General features: G+C 52.3%; 1 protein-coding gene across 1 annotated transcript in view; it reads right to left on the bottom strand.

The window, feature by feature from the left end:
- EPHB1 (EPH receptor B1) overlaps positions 1 to 16,490 on the bottom strand; it is a 79,365-nt gene that overhangs the window by 32,421 nt on the left and 30,454 nt on the right. The window contains exons 5-6 of the mRNA XM_027703778.1: positions 12,955 to 12,979; positions 3,879 to 3,889 (exon numbers count right to left, since the gene is read on the bottom strand). Of these exons, the coding sequence (XP_027559579.1) occupies positions 3,879 to 3,889; positions 12,955 to 12,979 (36 nt within the window). The remainder of the gene's footprint in view (positions 1 to 3,878; positions 3,890 to 12,954; positions 12,980 to 16,490) is intronic.

The following is a 16,490-nucleotide window of genomic DNA, read 5'->3' as shown; positions in this document are numbered from 1 at the left end:
AGAGAAGAGAAGAGAAGAGAAGAGAAAAGAGAAGAGAAGAGAAGAGACACAGAAAAGCTCCACACCTGTATCAGAAGTAAATGGTGTAGCACCTTCCTACAAAGCTAGGATGGCCAGGATTTTCCGTGCTGGCCATGAATTATTCCTGGAGCCACCAGACAAACACTGAAATGCCGTGGCAATATTTAGCCAGGCAGAGTGAGGGGGTCGCAGCCTCTCTTTTGCTCCCCACTGCTTGCACCTGGGCAGGGGGGCAGTGGGGCATGCAGAACCCCCTTCCCTGGCAGCATCCATGAAGGCATGGGCACACAGGGGCAGAACTGTGTTCCCCAAGGACCTTTGTATTCAAAAGGACCCTTTCTTCTACCCCAACAGCATGGCTCAGGTCTTGCATCTCTTTTTCCATGCCAAATTTGACTATTTAATTAAAAAGTTGATGTGACCCCATGAGTGCCTTATGGGTCCATCCCATCAATCCCCCACAGCCCGGGGCTGGAGCTGATAACCCTCCCAGCCTCTGAGTTCATTCAAGCAGGAAATGGCAACTAATTCACAAAGGAGAAGATGCTCCAGTTACAGTGAGGGTTTAATCAGCGACGAGGGGAGGTTTCATTAATCACCCATCTCGCTGCTCTGCGGTTCGAGGGCGAGGAGGCAGCCACAGAAACGGGGTCCCTCATCTCCGCCCCACCCCACTGCTCCTCACCAACGAGGCACTGATGGATGGATGCTCATCCATCCCTGACATCTAACGAAATCCAAAGGCTGCAGAAGAGAATGTCTGTATTTTGGCACGTGTATCCAAGGAATCAGACTGCCATCCAGGTCCACCACCCGCCCAGGGGAGACTGTTCCTGGTGTGAGGCTGTGCCCCCACGATGCCTTCACCCCCAAGGCACAGCTCTGCAGAGAAACACCCCCCGTGCCTCATAAACACAGCGATGATTGAGATAATGGAAAGTGCCTCTTAGCCCCTGTCTGCTGCATCAGGATATGAGGCATCTCCTAGCAGCCATGAAGAGGAAATTAATAGGAGCAAGCAGGAGTAACCACTTTGATGCAATTTCCTTGGGAGATAGTGGACCATCTAATCTTTATTGGAGCCCTTTAACCTGTCATTCAAAACTCATGAGGCCTCCTGCTCACACAGCCTTTCCAGATATTAATAGATGATAAAAAGGAATAAATCAAAACAATATTTTACAATTTCATTATTCAGGAGATCCCCCCACCCCCAGCCTAAGGCACACAACTGGCTGCAATGAACTGTTTCTTTCCAACAGCAATAAGAGCTGAGTGGGGACGTGGCATCCCAGAGGGACCAGCCACCATCTCCCACAGCCCTTCTTCTTCCCCACCACAGGAAGAGTGAGGAGTCCTCCAGATCCTAACACAGCCATCCCACACATATGGCATCTTAGGGACACAGGGCCATAACCCACCACCTCGTGTAGGCAGACAGTGAGACACGTGGGGTCACCACTCCGGGCAGGACACAGGAGGGCTTGAGGGGGACCTTCAGGATGAAGGCAGTGGGATGCAGACCCCTCCCTGATCCACAAACACAGCCCTGTGTCCCACAACAGCACAAGGAAGCACAAAGTTACACCAGACACACGTGCCAGGAGACACAACCACGTGTGGACACCGAGGCTTTGAGGTGGATCTCCAGTTCTTCACCTCTCTCTTCCCACCAGCAATGACCCACCATGTCCCAGTGGCCTTGTGCTCCCCCCAGGATGCCTGAGCATCTGTGGGATGTGAAATGGGACCTGTGGGCTCTGGAGCTGGAAGATGTGTCAGAAACATGCCTGAAATGTGCCAGGAGCAGGACAGGGAGGGTGGCAGTACCAGGGAACAGCCACCTGTATTTTAATGGGAGAGGATGGGAATGGGAGGGAGGAAGATGAGAGGGTCACGGCGCTGTGAACACACCTCAGTGTTAAGCTTAGGGGCATCTTGGTGGGTTGGTTGAAGAGGCTTGTTAGTATTTAATTACAATTAATTCAAGTGATGCTTTGTCAAAACACCTGAACATAGTACCCTGCAACCCAGTGTCCGTTGGTTTCTGTTATCACTTCACATATCCACAAATTCCTGTAATCTGCAGGCACGTGGCTCTTAATTGCTATTATTACCAATTAGCTTTTCTCTCCTGTAATTACACCATGCTTGCCTAAAGCCTCCCACAGTTTGGGGAGAGGCTGATGCCTTCTCCATCCTCCCAGTGCTGCACAGGCTGCAGCCCTCCACTCTTGCTGCTGCCCTTGTCTCCCCTCTTTCGGGGGGAGCTGAACCATGAACCTCAGACCAAAAACGAAGCACAAACCCTCAAGGCCCTGCAATGCCATGGTGGGATCCATAACCCTTCGGATCCATAACCCTCACAGTCCAGTGCAGGGCTCGGATGGAGGGCTCGAGCCCAGGAGGGAGCAATAAATCACCCCACTAATGGCCAGAGCAACGTTTGTCCTCATTTAAGGGCTGCTCCAAGATTTTCCCAGAGCTGGCAGGGTCTGTATCCACAACAGTGTCTCAGACAAGCACAGGATGAGGCTCTGCCTCAGCTTTCCCTGCGGGAAGGGGCTCCTTCTGCGGGTGCCCAAGCTACGGCACAACCTGCATCTCTTCAGCTCTGAGGAGAATTAATTGATTGTTGATTATGTGGGCTGGATAAGATTAATGATGTGCTTAACTATCCATTTCCTCGCATTTAAGCACCAGGGGTGTGTTTGGAAATGCTGAGGCACGTGCTGCTCAGCAGGCCTGGATGCCTGGCCCTTAAACCCCCCCCACAACCCAAAGCTGCCCGTGGATCCATCCCCCTGCCTGCACACCGGGAATGCCGTGCATCCCGGGCAGGAGTTTGCCAGCAGGACCCCTTTTCCAGGGCTGACATGTTTAGGGGTGGAAGGGAACATCATTCTGGGGCTGCTGAAGCTCAGGCTTCTTGCAGCGAGATGTCATCGCTGGCAGTTTGGGGGGGGGGAATAGATGCAAGTCACCCTCCTGTCCATGGGGTGACTGTAAGGGTCTGGCTACAGGGCTGGACACAGCTGGGGGCTCCCAGCAAGAGCTGAACCTCCCTTATCCCCCCTCACAGGCTCGAAGTAGGGATGTGGACATGTCTCACACAAGGCAAACACCCAGTGAAGGCCCCACAGACCCGTGTCCCCCCCACTGCCTCCCTCCACGCTCCAGCTCTCACAGGCAGGATGGATTATCGGAGCAGTTGTGGCACTGCAAGGCTTTTCACTGCCTGAAACTCTCCTGTATCCTGCACACTTATATTCCAGGTGCCAGGAGTCCTACAAAGAGCCGGAGATAAGTGGGATCTCTCTGCTCATCCATCCCTGCTCCTGCCCGAGGCAAGCCACCGTCACAGCCTCTGTGGAAAGGGTGCAAGCGTGGGGGTATCCAAGCATTTCATTCCTCAAACTAAATCCTCCCAGTTAGCACCTGGAACTTGCACTTTTTAATTACTCTCTCAGGGAAGCTTCAGTCAAAAGAGACAAAAAAAGAAGAAAGGAAGAAAGAAAGGAGACATCTCCTCTACACTAACTTGCTCTAAAGCTCCCTGGGGATGCAGAGTGGCAGTTTTCCTTCTTGAGTTTTAAAATAGGAGCTTCTGCAAAGAATTACAGATTCAGCAGCGATTCAGGAGCCCACCTCCTGCCCCCACCCTCGCTGGCACCCCCCCGTTCTCCCTTCACTCACAGCAAACCAAGTCGGCGACACCTCATCGTTCCCATGCCCTGAGTGTCCCTCCTGGGGCAGAGCTGACCCCATTTGCCAGGTATTCCCAAATTCACACTTGTTTTGGGTTCCCTTTTGGGTCCAGTGCCTTTCCAGGGCAAACCCAGTGTGTTTAAGTGCCACACCTGTGGCACTCTGGCACAGCAGGTGATGAAAAGCTGGGTTAGAAGCAGCAGCACTGCACAAGGTGATGCCCTCAAGCAAAACCGTGGAGAGAACTGCCACGTGCAAAGGCCCTAAAGAGCCTGGATAATCCAGCCTTGCTCCAAAAGCATACCCAGCACCTCTGGGAGATGGGCAGCAAGTTTGGAGGACACCACAGGCCAGGAAAAAGGAGGAACTGCAGCTCATTGCGTTTACAGCCTGCTGGAAAAAGATTCAAGGGCCCCCTTTCTGCAAACAATACTTCATCATCAAGAAAAAAACCTGGTTTCTAACTTAACAGTTTCTGCAGGAGGCTTACCATTTTTTGATGAAACCCCCCAAAAAAGAAGAGAGGAGATGCTTGCTAGAAACTCCTAGGGTGTTTTGCAGACACCAGTGACACAAAATGTATCTTTAAATACAATAAAAAAATAAGGAAAAAAACATCAATTTTTTAGCCTTTAAATTGATTAGTCCCACTGAGGAGTGTTTTAAAAAGCTCTCCTTGCCACTGCCCTGCCACCAGCCAGGGCACCCTCCCCGAGCCTTTCAGAGACACCATCCAGGCAAATCAACACCCACACGAGATTGTGTGCTACGGAAAAATGTCATTTAGAGGATGCTGTGATTACAAGGGCAGGCACTCGGGCAGCCGGCACGGCTTTCCGGGGCTCCCGGCACGGCTTTCCAGGGCTCCCGGCATGGCTTTCCAGGCAGTGCTGACACCTCGGGCTGTAACACAATCGATGCGTTTGGGTTTCAGTCCCTTTGATATGATGATGACAGCGGGATGCGGCCGCAGCTTGGGGGGAAAACCAGCAGAATCAGGCAGGTTGTCACCCACAAGCGGGGGGGCTGGGGAGGGGGGCTGTTATCTCCCCACCTTCAAAGGGCCACGAGGGCGCTGCCTTCCCACCCCACTTTCATCTCCCTCGTTATCCTCCCTGCAAACATCCAAGCAGGGAACGGGAGCCTGTTGCCAGAGGTTTAATTGCATCCCTACATGATGCTCTCCTGTCATCCCTTCCCTCCTGCATCTCTGCTGGGGAGAGGCTTGGAGGGTTGTTTTGTGAGGTTTCCCCCTCACACTTCTACTTTTTAATGATCCAATTCCCTTTTATATCAAGCCAAGTGCTTTCCCGGAGTGTCTCAGCCCTGGCAGGGCCGCGGCAAGCTCAGCAGGCAGCCGGCAGTGCCGGGGGTGCTGCCGTGCCACCCTCCAGGAGAATCCACAAATTAATTCAGAGAGGTCTCTATATCGGGAGCAACGCCACGCTCCAGTGAGGAGGGGTGGGAGGGTACCTGCATCCAGCCTTCCTGACCACACCAAGAAAGGAGAACAGGATCAGACTCGGCCCTGAAATACCCCATCAGCCACCAAATCCCGGCATCCAGTTCTTGTAGGGTGAGGAGAAGCAGGTAAGTCCAAGCACTCCCAGCCTAAAGTATCCTTACAGTCCCAGTGAGATCAGCACATATCCCCAAGCCAAGCCAGAAACCACAGCACCTTGTGGACAGGACACCTCAGCAGAACCTTGTCCCAGGGAGGGATAAAACCTCATTTTGGTGCAAACTTCACCATTTTTGCAGCCAAACACACGAATTTTGGATCACCCAGAGATGCTCCCGCCTCGGGGCTGTCTGAATTACAAACAGCACCTGCCCCGTTGAGTTCCCTCCTTTCAGCACTGGGTAGGCAGGAACTCATGAGATAAACATGAGCTTCCCAGCATCTGGGCTGGAATCCTGCGGGCACCGGGCTCCATCTCCCCCCGCTGCACCGAGGAATGCGGCCCCAGCTCCGCGTGACGCAGCCCGTTAATTAAACCAGCCCTCCACCTCTGGAGGAATGGGCTTAGATCTGCCTTGGGACACATGTAAATTAAAGTCAGAGGCGTCTGAGCCGGCCCGCCATGGTTTATTCATGGAGGAAAGGAAAATTCAATGTGGTGTTACCCCTTCTCAGGGTTTGTTTTTTTTTTCCTCTTTTTCTTCTCATGGATGAGAAATGAATTGAAGCGGGGCAGGATTTCAAAGATGCTTGCAGGGTAAGGAGCTGTGCCAGGCAGATTAGAGGCAACAGGGTTGGGTGCATCCCTACTCACCTCTCCCAAAAATCCCATCCCTCATCAACCAGGGATTTGCTCCCCTGGGTGGAGCGAGGTGCTCACACAGATGGAGGTCCTCACACACCAAGCCCCCTGTGCTTCACTAGAAGCAAAACACAGCTGATGCTCACCCAGAAGCAGTGTTTTTCCTCCAGGATGGCAGCCTTGGGAAAAATAAGGGTCTCTGGATGCAGAAGAACTTCAAAACCAACTGTTTAGGTGGAATCATGGCCCTAAACAAGGAGTTAAAGCCTAAAACAGGGCAAGGAAGCAGCTGGTTTGGGCTCCCACATGCCCTGCTGCTCACTGCCTGCAGCTGCCCAACAGGTCCAAGCTCGCCCACTTCATCACCACTCTGGGCTTCACTTTCTCTGTTTTTCATGGTTGGGGGGATTTTGAAGGTCTAAAGAAAACATCTGTCCCCCATCCATGTGTTGGGTGCAAAGGGAAGAGCAGGCACTCCCTGGGCAGGCGGTGCCATGGGGCTGCCAGCTCAGCACAGAGCAGGGAACTCGCTTTGCTCTCTGGAACAGCCAGTGGGGGGAAAACCTCCACACTTCCCAAGGTCGCCATTGGAAATCATTATTCTCCCACTCGGGTTTTGCTCTGCTTTAGTTTCCACTTGGCTCCAGGCTGAGGCTGCCCAGTCCCACGCCCACCAAAGCTTCCCTTCCTTTCCATAAACCATCAAATAGAGATGCCCAGCCTTCTGCTCCAGCACTTTGCATGTGGAATCAGTGGTGGGACGTGGCACAGCTTATGGAGACCCCCAGCCCATTTCCACTTCTCCACGGTGTTTTCTCACAGAGGGAGGGGTTGCAGGGAAGGATGAGGCCGGCACTGCCTCTCCAAGCACCCACTGCCAGTCATCAAACTAAATAATTTGATCAAACTCCAGACAATTCCCACACATATGCAGGGAGGTTTACAGCAGACACGTGGCCATGGCAGTAATAGGCACAGGCTGCTCTTCATCCTCCTAATTCTGCCCAACCTCATTATTCTGAGTCAACAAATGAAAAAGGGAGATGAAGTTCTCAGCAATGATTTGAGGCTATTTAACCTCCTTATATTCTTCTTTAAAAACACATCCAGTGGCTGCAGCCTGTCACAGGCTCTTCCCTCTGCCAGCCCTGCAAGCAGGAGCTTCCAGGGCCTTAAAGGGGCTCCAAGAGAACCGGAGAAGGACTTTGGAGAATGGTGTGGAGGGACATTACAAGGGACAATGTCTTCCCACTGACAGAGGGCAGGGTTCGATGGGATATTGGGAAGAAATTCTTCCCTGTGAGGGTGGTGAGGCACCCAATGAGTTTAGAGCAAACAGCTGGGGGATTAAGATTCAGGCCAGGCATTGTCCCAAAAACAAACCCCTGCTCTCCAGCACCCTCTGAGATCCATGCAGTGAGAGATTTTTCCTCCCCCAAACTGCAGCAACGTGAGACTCCAGAGCCGATGGACACGGACTGGAAGCCACATGGAAGAGCCAATACTTCCATGTTCCACTAAACCCAGCACATCATGTTCACTCCTCAACGCCGACGTGAGCTATCGAGCCACTTAATGAGCAGGGAAACGAGCCGGCACAAAAACTCACGGAGGAGCTCGGAGAGGAGTTCTTCCCCCAGGCACAGAGGTGCAGGCAGGAGCTGTGCTTGGAATGCCCCTGAAAACGATGCATCTTTCCTTTGCAACCAGGGATTTTGGGAACCACTCTGTAATTCCAGCCCCTCTTCTGACTGGGAAATGGAGCAGCACTGGGCTCCCCAAAGCACAGCCCCTCCTGGCTGGGAAGCAAACATCTCCCGTTCCTAACAGGAACTCATTAAGCACCTTCTCCTCCTTCGCCAGCTCACGTCACACAGTGTCCCCTCGATCTAGACAACATCAAGTGCTCATTAATTACGTCTGAAGTGGTTCCTCGTTAGTGCTGACACCGCAAAGGATGAGTCACCCCAGGATGGGGCTGGGGGAGAGCTCCAGCCGCAGGGTCAGGCTGGTGCTGCTGGGGCAGGGAGGGGACACATGGACACAGGGACACACAGCTCCCTTGTGTCCCTGCCATGGCACTGGATGCCCCATCATGGAGCAGGACCCCTCCATCCTGGTGGAGATGAGCCTTGGGCAGCTGCAGTTTGGCTCACTGCTTAAGGACTACGCCCAAGGCATGGGAGGACGTCCCAACCAAGGCACAACTGCTCTGCCACATTCCTCATCCACCCCAAGAGTCCCAGGCATGGAATTAATTAGAAAAGTAATTAAGAAAGTTTCCCTATGAATATTTATAACAAAAGGAGCCATAATCACTATTCCTGGGAGGAAAGTTGCCTTCCTACCCAGCCACAGAGAGGACACACAGCACCAACCAGAGGGGTGACCTTTGAAAATCCCGTCCAGCCAAACCATTCCATGATTCCTGCATCAGCTCACCCTCAGGCTGCAGCAGGGAGCCAGGGCAGGAAGCCCCCAGATAGGGAAGGGACCTTCTACAAGTGGTGTGAACACTCTGGCACTGCCCATGTTGGTGTCACCACCAGAGATAGGAGAGATATCCAAAGCTGCAGGGTGGGACAAAACCCACTAACCCCACCTCTGAGCCCAGACAGCTTCTCCCAACTGGAATTTCCACCCATGTCCCATGCCAGTGATAGCAACAAGAGGGCAAAAAAAAATTAGTCTCCTCCGTCCTCAACATCTGCTCCACATAAGTCAAAGCCACCTGAGATTGCAGGGATTTACTGTATGTAGGCAGCTCTGGAAGCTTTTCTTAGCTGTGAAACATAATTTGCACCTTGGGCTCTCTAAGAATAAGTTGTCTTCAATAATAACACACGATTAAGAGCTGAGGAGCAGATCCGACATGGAGCAGGAGATCTGTGATAAGTCCAGGTCTCACCCTGTCACCCTCATCCCAGCACTGCCATCCCTGCTCACCTGGTGTGCTGGAACAGATGCCTGTGGTGGAACCCAGAGATTCGGGTTTAGCCAGAAAACAACAGACCCTGGAAATGCCCAGACAGCCCAAGAACCTTTTTGCTGTGCCCAGGACCATTTCAAATTCCCCATTTTGCAGTAAAGCAAAACCCACAAGCATCAAAGTAATTCCTGCTCCTGAGGAGGGTGATCAGATTCCTCTGCACCACGGAGGGGACACGTGTGCCAGTGTGCATCAACCCATCCCAAAGCTATGTCCAGGGCAGGTCTGCTGAGCCTGGATGTAGATAGGTACTATAAAAGTAACATAAAAAATAAAAACTAAAGATGCTATCATGTCTCACCTCACAGGTAATTTACCCTCTGCGCTGCAGAGCGGCCAAAGCTGAGGGAAATTCAATTCATAATTCCCCAGGTACATAATTTCCCAGGATACCCTTGCATTTAAGGAGAAGTTTTAGGCAGCAAAGTCCAGAAACCAGATCTGAGGCCAGAACCCTCTGGTGTGGCACACACTGTGGCCCAGGCTTCACAGCTCTCCCCCAAAACAGCAAGGAGGTGGCAAAGTTCCACCTGCACCAAGCAGAGCATCATCCCAGAGAGGCCTCAGGGAGGGAGGAGATGGGACAGGATAAGGACAGCGTTATCCCAGGAATCACTCCCTGCTCAGGGGGATGCTGCTGCCGGGAGCCCAGCGATGCTCGTGCAGGACGCAGCCACACCGAGAGCACCGAGGTGACCAGCTCCTATCCCAGCCCACGCCTCTCCTTCCTAAAATCCATTCTCACATAGGAAATATGACAGAAGCAGGTGAGTCTCGAGCTGAACACGAAAACCAAGTGATGCAGTTCCCCCCCCATGCCATCAATTATATTTTCTCAGCTAGGCGAGGCTCCCCGAGGAGCCCAGGGAGGGGAAACGGCAATTCCCCCCTGTGGTGGGCGCAGAACTTAATCTGAGGTGCCCACAACAGAATATTCACTGCGGTTTGATGCTCCCACATCCCAGGCTGGATCATTTCTTGGCCGTGACTCTGCTGAAGATGGATGGGTTTTCCCATGGCTCCTCCAAAGCCCCGCTCAAGTGCGCGAGCGACGCTGTGATTTAATCGCCCCCCTCCTGCTCTCCAGCACCCTCTGAGATCCCGGGCACCAGGCGTGACAAATGACCACTCCTGACACACTGGGAGCTGACACTCCCGGCACCTCTCCATTTGTCACCGCCCGGGCGCACGACGGGCTTTGGAGAGCGGAGAAAATTAAAACCTCAGTATCTGCACTGATTGCTTTTCTCTCGTCCTAGTGGGCTCCATCCTTCCTCTGCAGCGCCCCAGTCGGCACATCCAACCCACACAAACCTCCTCCCACAGCCAGGGGAAAGCAGGGCACCTCATTCCACCTGGTCCGTGGCTTTCACACCACTTCCAGTTACACGACAGGTCTCTCAATCATTAAAACATCATCAGCAAAGGTCTGTTTCCCCAAGCACGGGTTGTAGGAGACTTGCAAAGCCCAACTCATCTTCCAAATGATTCCTTGCACATGGGAGTGTCGATGAATTAAAACATGGCTTGGGGGGCAAAAAAATCCATTTTATTACCAGTATTGAATCACAGAATCATTTAGGTTGGAAAAGCCCTCTAAGATCACTGACTCCAAGCATTAACCCAGCACTGCCAAACCCCCCACTAAACTGTTCCCAACTGCCACGTCTACACATCTTTTGAACAATTTCAGGGGTGATGATTCCATCACTAACCTGGGCAGCCTGTGCCAGGGCTCGACAGCCCTTTTGGTGAAGAAATTTTCCTAATATCCAATCTAAACCCACCCTGGTGCTACATGAGGCTGTTTCCCTCTGTCCTGTCACTTGTTACCTAGGAGAAAAGACCAATTCCCCTCTGCTACAACCTTCTTTCAGGGAGTTGCAGAGAGCAGGAAGGTCCCCCTGAGCCTCCTTTCCTCCAGGCTGAGCCCCCTCAGCTCCCTCAGCCGTTCCTGCTGCTCCAGACCCTTCCCCAGCCAGGGCCAAAAGCCTCCTTTTTTATTTTTCAAATTATTATTACCATCCTGCTGGGAGAGACACCAGCTCCCAAAGAACTTGCTGTGGGCTGTAGGGAGCAGCACAGCCCCGAACATGGGTGAAACTCCCACCCCTTGGCAAGCGAACGGCAGCAAAACGGCGCCGGCCGGAGCTGTTCCCAAAGGAGCTCTCCTGTGACTTGAAGAAAAAAAAAAAACCAACAAAACCCAAAAAGGAACAAGTTATAGAAAGGCTTTCAAAGTCCCTGGCTGAGTCACTGGGTTTGCCAGGTGCTGGCTATTTGCAAACAAGAGTGAAACAATGCGGGTGCCGGACATGGGCCGGATCCGGCGCTTCCTTGCGGCTCTCCCATTGTCCAGGAGAACAATCCCTGCTCCGGCCAGAGAGCAAAGGGCCTTCGACGTGATGGCAGCAGGGTGAGAGCCAGGTCTCTGGGCTGGGGAAGTGGATGAGGTTGGGAAAGATGGCTGGGTTTCACATCCCCACTGCCGCAGGGATGCTCATGGATCCGTGCCCATGGCAGCCCCTGCAAGTGCACATAGAGCTCTGCACCCCAATATCCCCCCAAAAATGAAATTCCTCAAGCATTTCAGTTACCACAGAAAGTTTCCTAAATGGATCATTAACAAGCCAAGGGTTTGGAAGCAGATTTATAAACAGGCTCATGAAAAGACCCTTTGCAGGGGGAATCAAGGGGGAATTTTTCTTCCTTTAAAGTGGGAATTGATACCACCCTCAAAGGTATCATGATGGGGAGGGGAATATATAAACGACCCATGGAACAATTTAAGGAGGAAAAAAAATGATGAGCAGGAAAATAAAGCTCAACATTGCAGCTCATGGGCCATTCCCTAATCCCTCCAAGGCCACTGCAGCAAAGGCCTGGCTCGGGAAGCCCAACCTTGTAATGTTCACCTGGCCTCCACTCCTGCCTTCCCCAGGGCATTTTCCAGGTTTCTCCTTCATTTCCCCTTTGGAGGGCTCTGGATCACAGGGATGATTTAAGGACAGAGCCAGGGAGTGGTAGCTGTGGTGCCTGAGCCTCCTCTTTGGCAGCAGCCAAGACATGTGGACCTTCCCCATTCCTGCTCTGGGGGATGGAAAAGGGCCTGAACCCACCAGAGGCTCATTTTGCCTAATAATATCTAATTAAGACTTTCATTAAAACCCATCACACCCATTAGAAAAAACGTTAACAAGGTTTTTGTGGACATTTTCCTTGCAAAATTATTACGGAGGTTAATGGATGCCTTCATTAAGGCATAATTTAAGAAAAATCACACTTTTCCCTTTCTCTCTCTCTCCTGTTTTTTTTGGTGATTCCAATGTGTCTCCTCCACAGCGTGGCCGTGGTAAAACTGGGCTGCCTGTTCCACCCAGTGGTGGAAGCAGGGAGATCGCTGCCAGGGAAAGGCAAAGCCCCTGCAACAAAGGGGAGCATCCCTCCATCCCTCCGGCATCACCGCCGGGATTTGGGAAGGGCTGGGAGAGCTGCCACTTCCCAGCACACTCCAAGCAGGGGGAGAGGTTTGGGCTGACGCAAGGATGGGAGAGGGGCAGGAAACTTGATATTGTGCCAAAAAAGAAAACAAAAGGGAAAAAAAAGGGAGGAAAAGGCTCATTTTGAGCGGTGGAGGCTTGTGGCTCAGCTAAACCTGGAATAAAACACACCCTGGACAAGAGGAAAGCTTGAAATCCCACTTCTAGACCCACAGAGAAACATTTTCCCTGGAAAATCGTGAGCATCAGCTGCAGAGACTCCCCTGCACCATCTGCCAGGCAGAGACCCCGACGTGCATCAGCCGTGTGTCCACGGGAGCAGGTCGGGATGGAAAGGCTTTGGAACAAACTGGCTGAGCTTGTACTGGTCCCCAGGAAAGAGCTTGAGGAGCTCTGATGGTTTTTAAGCCCAATTATTTCATTTTTATCCATAGGTTCCCCAGCCCCTGTAGCACCTGCCCTACTCTGTGACGCTGCCGGCCCCGTCCCGAGCCCTGCTAAGCCAAATCCAAGGGCAGGTGGAGGGAGAGAGGGACAGGGCAAGTCCTTTCTTTTCACCTCTTTGGTTTTCCCCTCCTGTTTTAGAGGAGAAAATGTGTAAAGAGAGATCATTTGTGGGCCAGGGAAGCTGGAGTGAGATGCTGAAGTGGTGGAGAAGCAAGGCTGAGCAGTAGGCTCAGCACAGAGGCTGGAAAGAAGATGATTCCCAAACACATGAAACCAGCAGCATGGAGAAAAAATTTAAAAGTAAACCACCCTAAAAAGCAAAAGAAAGGGCCTTTCTGCAGCCCCTGCAATGCCTGGCCTGCTCACTCTGCCCCAGGCATCAGGAGCTGCAGAACCCTGGGATGGGATGGATACACCCCAAGGCACAGGGGAGCAGGGTCCTGTGTCCCCATGACATCCCTGCCATTCACCCATGGGGCAAAACCAACATCACCTTCATCACCTGAGAAAACCTCTCCTAGGTGCCCCTGGTACAGGGCCACTGGGCTGGACCATAGAGCAGGGAAAAGGCAGGCAAGGGCACAGCCAGAGATCAGAAAGACCCAGTTCTCAGCACAAGCAACAATTTGGCTGTGAAAATTTGACATTTCCCTTGTTTTAAGTTGTTTCCCTGGTTAGCAAATTGTTCTACTGCTAATTACAAAACATTCATAATTAGTATATTTAAAAATCACTTTATAAATCCTATTGTTTCCAATCTTGTGTGATGGACAAGTAGAAGAAATCAATAATTATCACTAAGGCTGCTCAGAAGGAGAGGAGGACAATGGGGAACCAGTGTGAGGCTACTCACTCCTTGACATCCAACTGGTGGGACATTTTCCCCCTACTGCCCCTTCCCAAATCCAGCCCTCCACACACAAGGCGGGGGGGAAGGACAAATGGAGAAAAAACAGAAACCAAAGGGATGAAGGAGACCAGAATAAATTCACACAGAGGTTTGGCAAAAGCTGGGCACAGCCCAGCACGTCGGTTGGCACATGGAAAAGGATGGGGGGACCTGGATCCAGATGGGGTAGGGGATCATCTGCCTCGTGGAAAGCCAGGGATTCCTGGGAGCAAGGATGCTCAAGGAGCAGCCTCTGCATCACGGGCATCGTAGCCCAGCTTTGTGCTTATTTTGTGGGGGTTTGTTTAATTTTGCCCCCCTGCTGGCTCAGATTTCCAGCTGCTGGGAGCAAGCAGGCCGGCTGATTATCCCGAGCAGGCACCTTGGAGGCTCCTGAACATGCTATGACAGGAATCTGCCAGGAGGGGAAAATCGAAAGCAAGACAAGTCTGGGAAGCAGCAGGACTGCTCTCACACCCCTTCTCCCTGGACTTATAAATATCACATCAAAATTCAGCACGAAGCTGGTTTAGACCCAGACTTTTTCCTGCTCTGAGTTAGTGCCTGGTACTGGGAAGGGCAGAGAAAGTCAGTGTGATTCCAGCAGACAAAAATACCCCCCTCCTCAAAGTCAAAAGGGATGAAAGCCAAGAGACACCCGACTGCCAGCATTCTAGTCAGGGGTTACCTCGCCATCATTAGGTTTCAGAGTCAAACACCAGCAGAGAAAGGATTTAATTACTTTCCTCAAGGAGAACGAGTGAAACCCACCCAGCACGCTCATCCAAGGTTTCCCCTGCCTCCCAGTGATCCCTGCTCCCGCTTTTCCTCCCACCTCCTCCCCAGCAGGATGATGCATTGCCCTCTGACCACACAAGGAAGCCATAAAGGAAGGCTGAGGGACGGGGCAGAGCAAGACGAATGGATTTAATATCAGCCTGACCGGAGCGTGGGCTATTGCACCAAATGAATTATTCATTTTGGATTCGATAGCAGCCTCCATTTCCCATTGACCCACCGCTCACATGGGCACGAGGTGCCCAAGAGGATGGGGCAGGCAGTCCACTGGGTTCTGGGGTACAGCTGAGAGCTGTGCCAGGAGGTCTGTGTCAAATCCCACCCAGCCTGGGACGGGAACAAATAATGGGGCAGATCAAGAAAGACAACCCCCCTCCCTCCCACCCCTTTCTTGGTGTGGTGGTGGTAAAAGGCCCCCATCCTTCTGACCCTAAAACATGAGGATAATCTCCCGTGGCTCCAATTCCCCCCAGTGAGGATGGCGTTGTGCCGGTGCCTCCCGCGAGCAGATAAGTGCCGATAAAAGCCGGTGTTAATGACTCCCTGAGCGGCCCCGAGCTCTGCTGTCAGCACCAACCCGCTCCGATCTAATGGCCCCATGAGAGGCACAGCCTCTGTCCCAGGGGGGAGAGGGAGGAGAGGAAGCTGGGGGAGCTAAACAATTCGACCCCATTTTTTTCCCCACCACGGAGGAATTAAGCCCATTTCCTCAGCCTTCGAATATTGTGGGATTTTCTTTATTGTTCTATTTTTCCTTGGTGACAATTCCCACTGGCTTGTTAAGTGGCTCCTCTCGGGCTGGTGAAGGCCCGGAGCAGATGTCAGGAGCGTGTGCTTCCCAGGAGCTCCCAGGGTGTGATCCTGGCAGCATCCCTGCGAGGAGAACCAGGCAGGGAACCCTTCAGAGAACACAAAGTCAAACAGAAAACCAAGGAATTATTCCTAAACTTTGCAATGTGCCACCTCCTGCCCACCGACCTTCGGGAAGGGGAGAGGTGGGCTCGGTTCTTCCCTGGCCATCTCCAAGGTCCAGGGGGACACAAGGAGGAGATTGATGGCCAACGAGCTACCAAGGAGCCAGAGTCCAATCCAAGGTCAGATTTTTACTCAAATGCAATTATAATTTTCCAACAGCCCTAATGTAAGCCCTGGATTAAGCTTTTAGGAGAGGTTCTAGTGAAATTCCAGGGGCTGGTGTGTGTATTGGATTTGGGTTCCTCACCACCATGGAGCAGGATCATCAAATGTGCAGGTCCCACATGCAATCCCAGCCTTTTCTCTGTCCTCCTGGCATGGGAACTGGGAAATACTCTCACAGGACTGGGGAAGGGGAGTTATTGGAGATCATCTCTGCCAACAGCATTGTACCAGCACCTGTGGGATCATCAAAACAGCATGGTCCTGTCATCACAGATGTGATTGGTGCCATTTAACCACCTGCTTGCTCTGCACCCACAGCATACTTCAGTGGCTTTCAGGACCCTCAATGCTGCCAGTCAATCCATAAAGGGTATTTGTACTCCCTCAGAGCTGCCAGGATCCCTAATTTTCCCCTCGAGGAGCCCAAATGCAAAGCATGCTCCCCATGCAAAGGCAACATGCTCACCAGGAGCTCAGCAGTTTCTCCTTCGGCATCAGCACTACGGAGCAGTGGGAGCACAGCTGGAGACAGGCACTGCAGCACAGAAACCCCAACAAATCCCCAGCTTGCCAGGGTCTGCTCAGTGTAGCTTTGATGGTATGAACACATCACAACCCTTGTGGGGTTTGCACAAGAAAAGGAAACAAAGAAAGCCATGGAGATGGTCTAACACCCACCCTCAGCGGGTTTGCTCCCATGCCTCTCGTGTGTCCTGCTGTCCTTCATCCTCCAC

The sequence above is a fragment of the Neopelma chrysocephalum genome, unplaced genomic scaffold, assembly GCF_003984885.1.
Source record: "Neopelma chrysocephalum unplaced genomic scaffold, ASM398488v2 Primary Assembly neopelma1_252, whole genome shotgun sequence".
In the NCBI taxonomy this organism is placed as follows: domain Eukaryota; kingdom Metazoa; phylum Chordata; class Aves; order Passeriformes; family Pipridae; genus Neopelma; species Neopelma chrysocephalum.
Note: the sequence above shows the minus strand (reverse complement) of the source record. Positions and strands in the feature narration are given on the sequence as shown.